We start from the raw sequence: 7,345 nt of genomic DNA on the forward strand, positions 1-7,345 counted from the left end.
ACACACACATATATATATGGAAGAATTCACGAAAAAACAACAGACGAAGACAGGTAGTGTAAACAACAAAGGGGTGTATTAGTATAACTCTCGGGAATAGAGAAAGTCTTTAAACGTTTCGAGCCTACGCTCTTCAACAGAAAGGAACAGAGAAAGAAACAAGGAGAGAAGAAATATATGTGTAGTGGTCAGCGATCTATCATGGCGAGTGATAGATATATATATATAATATATATGTATGTGTATGTATTAATCTTACTGAATTTGTTCGTAAGAAGGACGTCCTTGACCCACTGTATAAAACAAGACAGTACTTTAAAATTATTGTAGTGTCCTCTATAAAGCCACGAAACGAGTTAGACTTGATTTTATTAAACCCTTATCAATTATTTATTAGCGACAATATAACGATACATAATGATGAGCTATTCCTGAAAACTTGAACGCTTATTGATTAATGTATTTACCAATGATACAAATATTAGTAGAACGTTACAGTCAATGATATTTATAAAGACGGTTCCTAAACGATATTATCAGTAGTCATGAAATCATAAAAACAAATCATCAATTTGTTCAAAATACTCCGGCAAGTTTAGCCATTTGGTTTCTTTCAATGATTACTTATCGATATTTATGTACTGGTGTATTCGTGCTATCAATAAATGACGTCAAATAGGTTTGCCTTAATTAAATATAATGAAAATAGTCATAAAATAATGGTGAAAGTATATACAGTTTGTTAATAGTTAATATAAATGTTAGAATAACAAGCCATTGATGTCTGTTTGAAGTAAAAGAAAGACTCCTATATCTGGTTCCGAAATTTAATCTTGGCATAAATAGCTCCTCCTCTCCTCTCTAACTGTCTATCAATATTTGACTGTAGACATTCAAAATTTCCTGATATATATATATATATATATATATATATATATATACTAGCAGAGATACCCGGCGTTGCCCGTGTTAGATGTAATGGAAGAATTAGTCTTCTCTGTTATATTTTCTCTTATGAACTGGAATACCTATGATTCGAATTTCATCAAAATTGCTGATGAGGGTTCTTTCCCTCTTTACACACCGCAAAAAATTCTAATCATGACACATGTATCCCATACTACTGATCTTTATGCGCAGATTCCAAAATTCCAGTTTTATGGAAGCTGTTAAAAGGATTTTGCTCCTGAAAAATGGAGGTCATGGAGCTCTAAAGTGTGGGAGTTAAGGCCCCTATTGGGGTGGGTGTCTTAATATCAACCAGAGAAGTTGAATCGTTGAGAATCTTTTTGACTTGGGTGTTATACATCAACCGGTAGATACTCTAGCATGTCTATTTATTCCAAAGTATTAGAAAGTATTAGAATACATACACATGTAATAGCTATGTGCTACATACACATGTACTAATATTACCGAAAAGAGCAAAATATCAGATTGACAGTAGGTTCTAGTTCCTTACGGCCGTTTCTGCCAAGAGGCAACGAAATCCTCCATGCCATCTCCATCTCCATCTCCTCAGTGTTCTGCAGGGATGGGCAGATAAAGTTTGGATGATGAATGTGCCTCTAGGCTTCTTCAGAGGGTCTAAGTGTTTAGGAGGGCTAATACATATAATAATTGTGTGTGTGTGTGTGTGTGTGTGTGTGTGTGTGTGTGTGTGTGTGTGTGTGTGTGTGTGTGTGTGTGTGTGTGTGTGTGTGTGTGTGCGCGCGTATGTGTGTATAAGTCGTTTAAGAGTCCATAAGTCAGGAAAAAATGCACTGGCATAACAATCAGTAGAGTGGGTATATTATCCGAAGTGTACAGTATTATATATCCTTTACGGCCGATCTTACCGATAGCTTTTGCGTTAGGGATTCGACGGAGTGTTAGGTAATAATCCGATTATGTAATCCTGCGCTTATCGAAGGCAGTCTTTATAACTGCTGATTAGCGCAGTTATAACGGCTACCTCTGATGAGCGCAGGATTACATAATCAAATTGTTACCTAACACTCCGTCGTGCCCCTAGCGTGAAACCGATTGGTAAGATCGGCCGTAAAGGATATATATAATACTTCGGATAATATATATATATATATATAGCATACACTACACACACACACACACAGCGAAAGAGAAAACACCTATGCTGAGCTACAAAGGAATTTATAGCTACCCTACTTGGATTATAAGTTCAGCTTTATATCCGTAATTACTGGGGCACTAGGATATGTGACACACTGCCTAAACCAGAAAGGAGAAAGTTAATTTGAAAATTATAGATATATGCCATCAATGGAACTGTCAAAATGTGCAAAACTTTCCAGAAGTTTAGTATCTAAGTATATAAGCGCATGTCTAGACATGCAGCTACATGTGAAGACATTCATAAAATAAAACATACAAGTTTACACATGCACCGATTCCAAATATCCTTTTCTACTCTAGGCAACAAGGCCCGATATTTTTGAGGAGGGGCCAGTTGATTAGATCGAGCCAGTACGCAACTGGTACTTAATTTATCGACCCCCGAAAGGATGAAAGGCAAAGTCGACCTCGGCGGAATTTGAACTCAGAACGTAAAGATGGACGAAATACCGCCAAGCAGTTTACCCGGCGCTGCTAACGATTCTGCCAGCTCGCCGCCTTACCGATTCCAAATATTGAACACACACACATGCACAAATACTCTGTTGATATCGTTCAGACTGCAATGACTGAACCTTGAATCAAAGTTAGAAACCGGTTCGTTCTCTGTTGGAAAAAAATCTAGAAATACAAGTGAATAACATACATACATACATACATACATAATACATACACATATATATAAATTCTACATTCAAAGTTGCCTTGTATACAAAACATACATGAAGCAGTCTATATACACATATATATATTCAAGGTCATCGCTTCTATACACATATATACATGCCACAAATACACACAGATACGCACATAATTTCACACAGACACACAGAGGTACACACACAAGCACGCACACACACACATACACACATGTACAACCATCTCGCACTTATCTAATCTCTTTCTCACACACACACACACACACACACACACATATACTGCTCATACACACGCGCGTGCGCGTATGTCAAAAATATGACTATGTTAGAGTTTAATAACTTTTTGATCATGAAATTTTCATATATGCTTATTAATCCCTTTGTGTCCATTTGGAGCAATTGCTTTGCTGGGTACGTTACTTCAGTAGCGTTTTAAGATCTTAGTAGTTCACAGTTTTTGTTACCTGGATGAAACATTATTCGCAAAATAAACCAGGAAATTTACCAAGAGACGTTGTATGCATTTAAAATCAAACTGTTTTTTTTCACAATTTTATCAGTTTAACTGTATTTCTAATATCATTTGAAACTTAAGGCAAAGCGCACGAACAACACGCTTTTATCATTATTTCATTCTGATGATGAGACTGAGAAGATCCTGAATGTTAATAAATTAATTAATTTAATGATGTTATCGCTCTAAATTAAATACAAAGGATTAATGAAGAAATATGAAAAATTCTTATTTAATATGTTCAAACTAGAACAAAGTCGGGTCTTTAATATGCCGGGAAGAAAAGCTGGTCTCTACGTACACAACATCGATGACACATAAAAACACTGTCGTTGCACACGATATAATTCATAAGCACACATATGGATATATAGGTACACGTAGCCAGAAACTCACATGGGACAAAACAGCGTAATATCTAAATAATCGGAGAAATTATTAAAATGATTCGAAGATAATCTGTCGCTTTGTACCTCCCGATTATTCCTCCATGAAATTTTGCTTATAAAAGAAGAAAAGGTTTGTAAACGGGACGGATCTATTTATTAAGGCTTCTGACAAGTCAAATTATTTTTCAGAAACACACAAAACTCAACTCATTCGCTGGAATTTCGGAATAAGCACACCACTGAATCGACCGGAACATTCGTTTTTTATTTGTTTTTGGTTTTATCTTTTATTTGTTTCAATTTTTAGTTATTAACATTCTTCAAGGCAGTGCTCCAGCATGAGCCATCGCCTTGAAGAATTTTACTCGAATGAATCGATCCCAGTACTTATTTAAAAAAAAAAGAAAGACTGGTACTTATCCTATCGGTCTTTTTTGCCGAACCTCTAAGTTACAGGGATGTAAACATACCAACACCACTTGTCAAGTGGTGGTGGGAGACAAGCACAGACTCAAAGACACACACACACAGATAGATAGATAAATAGATAGATAGATACGACGGTCTTCTTCCAGTTTCCGTCTACCAAATCCACTCACAATTTTGGTCAGCCCAAGGCTTTAGTAGAAGACACTTGCCCAAGGTGCCAGGCAGTGGGATTGAATCCGAACCCATGGAGTTGTAAAGCAAGCTTCTTACCACACAGCTACGTATATTTATTCAATGCGTTTAGATTATTTCTCCTTTACTTCGAAAAAAATTTTACCGAAAAGGTAAACTTGAGGATATTTAAGCAATACAAAGAATGTTTGAAAGTGGAAGTAATTTTTAATAGAATAAAGTGAAAGGTCAGAGCTGAACAAATTCAAATATCATGAGAAATGAAAATAAACAGGATTAACTGACTTTTTTCACCGAATTCCAGACGATTTATTTGTAAAATATTTTTTAAAATGCTTTAATCATTTGTAAACAGCAATTCTAGATCAGACGATAAGAATCAATTGGCTGGCACAAATAAAATAGCAAGTTTCTATTTTAGTGAAACTTGTTCACATCATAACGTGTTTTAGAGCGGCGAGCTGACGGAATTGTTACCGTTCCGGAAAAAATGCTAAGCGACATTTCTTCGGACTTTACGTTCTGAGTTCAAATGCCATCGGAGTCGACTTTACCTTTTATCTTTTAGAGGGTCGATAAAATAAGTACCAGTTGAACACTGGGTCCATGTAATCGACTTACCCAACTCGCACGAAATTGCTGGCTTCGTGCCAAAATTTGAAACCAGTATTATAACGTGTTATGACATAATTAAAGATTATTGAAAGAAAACCAGATCTTTCGATATTGGTGCGTAAAATGGCTGACAAAAGTTTAGCTGATTAGACATAACTGTTCGTAACTCATTAATTTACCATCAGTTCTGCATATTCCTTTACAGAGACTGATTGACATATTAACCATAAAAAAATGCAAATTCAACAATTAATCTTTCTAGTTAAGAAAGACGCAGAAACAGGGCTAACGTTGTCCTATGTTTTCTTGTTTCTTTTTTTCTTGTGACTTTTTTTTACCAGGATCCCAATCACACACCGCTCTACGGCGACCATAATCGATACCTATCATTTGACATATGAAAACAATTACCTGATTGTGGTCTCTCATTTATGATTTGCAGCAACGTTCCCTGATAGCTTGTTATTATTGTGGTTGTTGTTAAGATTCGCACTACTTTGGTGAAGCCGACTTTTGGCACGTAAGCAGTTTAGAATATCATACAATGTATTGCAGTGGAATACAAGATAACCGTACAATTATGTCGTTTCCCCCACTGTCTAGCGCCAAAGATACCGCCACCAAACATGATCGTGACCATCATGTCTTTTGTATATCTGGCACTGTATTGTACACTATCTTTTCCTTTTTATCTATCTATCTATCTATCTATCTATCTATCTATCTATCTATCTATCTATCTATCTATTTATCTATCTATCGTATATATCGATATATTGGACAGAAGTTCAATCTCTCCCTGCAAATTTTCTCTTAAATCCTGTGTTCCCGTGAAGTCATCGGCTTTCCGTCGTAGGGCGACGTTGACCGTTCATTTTCAGAAATCATCTCTGGCAGTTTCTTCGCATGTCGACTACAAGCCTGCTCATAATCTACAGCAGCAATGACATCTGCTACTGGTAGAGTTACTTGACGCAACGATAAGTGGCGCCCCTCATGTGCTTTTTTGTATTCTCTCTTCAACGGCAGGAACTATTAGCTTCAGCGATCGGTATCATTCATTGCACCGCTAGGCCTTCTCCTCTCAGGTGTCTGGGGAGATGCTGGGGTTATTCATTTGTCCCTTCAGTACATACCTGTATCGCAACCTCTGACCATCACGGCTCATCTCTCTCCGACGCAGTTCGGCGTAAAAATAGGGGGTTGGGAAAGACGTCGACAGCAGGACGTTGGATAACTGATAAGGCGGAGAAGTCCTAGACTAACGGCTTGAAGTTTATTGCGGCCCAGTGGAAGATTTAAATTATCAGACACTGGTCGGTGTCAACTAGCAATTGAGCTGCAACTGCCTTAGTCACGACGTCAACTGCCTTATTCACTGTTTAAAACATTTTTCTTTTGTTCTCGAGAAGACAACATTTACAAATCAAATGAAACCCACGCCATGTACTTTGTATCAGCGTTTCCAGTATAATACATTTTAATCTTAGTGTTTCAAATGTTAGAGCAAGGCCATCGATTTTAGGGGACTGCGGCATTATTACCTTCCACTATTCGACAGGCACTTAATTGTATCGACTTCGAAAGTATGAAAGGCGAAGCCAACCACTGTGGATTTCAAACACAGAAAGTAAAGACGGACAAAATGCCGGCGTGTTAACGCTTCTGCCTGCTTGTCACTTTTGCGGTATGAAATATTACCAAGCTGTCTCACACAACCATTATAACCAAAAAATTACAGATAAATTGAATTTCTGAGCGTTTCGTCTTACACAGACATATACTGATGCTGTGTCTCTTCTTCCCCCTCTCACCATTTTATAAATAAACAAACTTACCTCCCCGCCCCAAGTTGTTTGAAATATACTCTTTATTAATCTATTCATTGGTTTTTCTCCATTAGAAGCTGAGAACAACGGAGAACATATTTTTGGTAAACCTGGCCCTTGCTGATTTATTTGTTTCGAGTTTTGTGAATATATTTAGCCTTGTAGGTAAGCAGGACATAGTGTTTTTGATTGTCGAGCTATATCTGTGTATATATATATCAGTCTTTTATCAGAGTTTAACTTTTTTGTCAGAGATGTACAAATATGATGTATATGTATGTATGTATGTATGTATGTATGTATGTATGTATGTATGTGTGTATGTATGTGTGTATGTGTGTATGTATGTATGTATGTATGTATGTATGTGTGTATGTATGTGTGTGTATGTATGTACGTATGTATGTGTGTATGTATGTACGTATGTCATTATTCAGTTTATTTCAAGATTTCTTGCCAATAGAGAAAGAACCGATTTCTAACCTAGATACACGGTACCTTCATTGGAATTTGAACACCACCAACACGGTATATATGTCAACGTATATGTATGTATGTATGTATGTATGTATGAATGTATGTATG

General features: G+C 36.7%; 1 protein-coding gene across 1 annotated transcript in view; it reads left to right on the forward strand.

Annotated features, from left to right (window-relative positions):
- LOC106872168 (melatonin receptor type 1A) overlaps nucleotides 1-7,345 on the forward strand; it is a 19,641-nt gene that overhangs the window by 5,886 nt on the left and 6,410 nt on the right. Inside the window, exon 3 of the mRNA XM_014919051.2 lies at nucleotides 6,835-6,925. Coding sequence (XP_014774537.1) covers nucleotides 6,835-6,925 — 91 coding nt within the window. The remainder of the gene's footprint in view (nucleotides 1-6,834; nucleotides 6,926-7,345) is intronic.

This window comes from Octopus bimaculoides, chromosome 17, assembly GCF_001194135.2.
Source record: "Octopus bimaculoides isolate UCB-OBI-ISO-001 chromosome 17, ASM119413v2, whole genome shotgun sequence".
Taxonomy (NCBI): domain Eukaryota; kingdom Metazoa; phylum Mollusca; class Cephalopoda; order Octopoda; family Octopodidae; genus Octopus; species Octopus bimaculoides.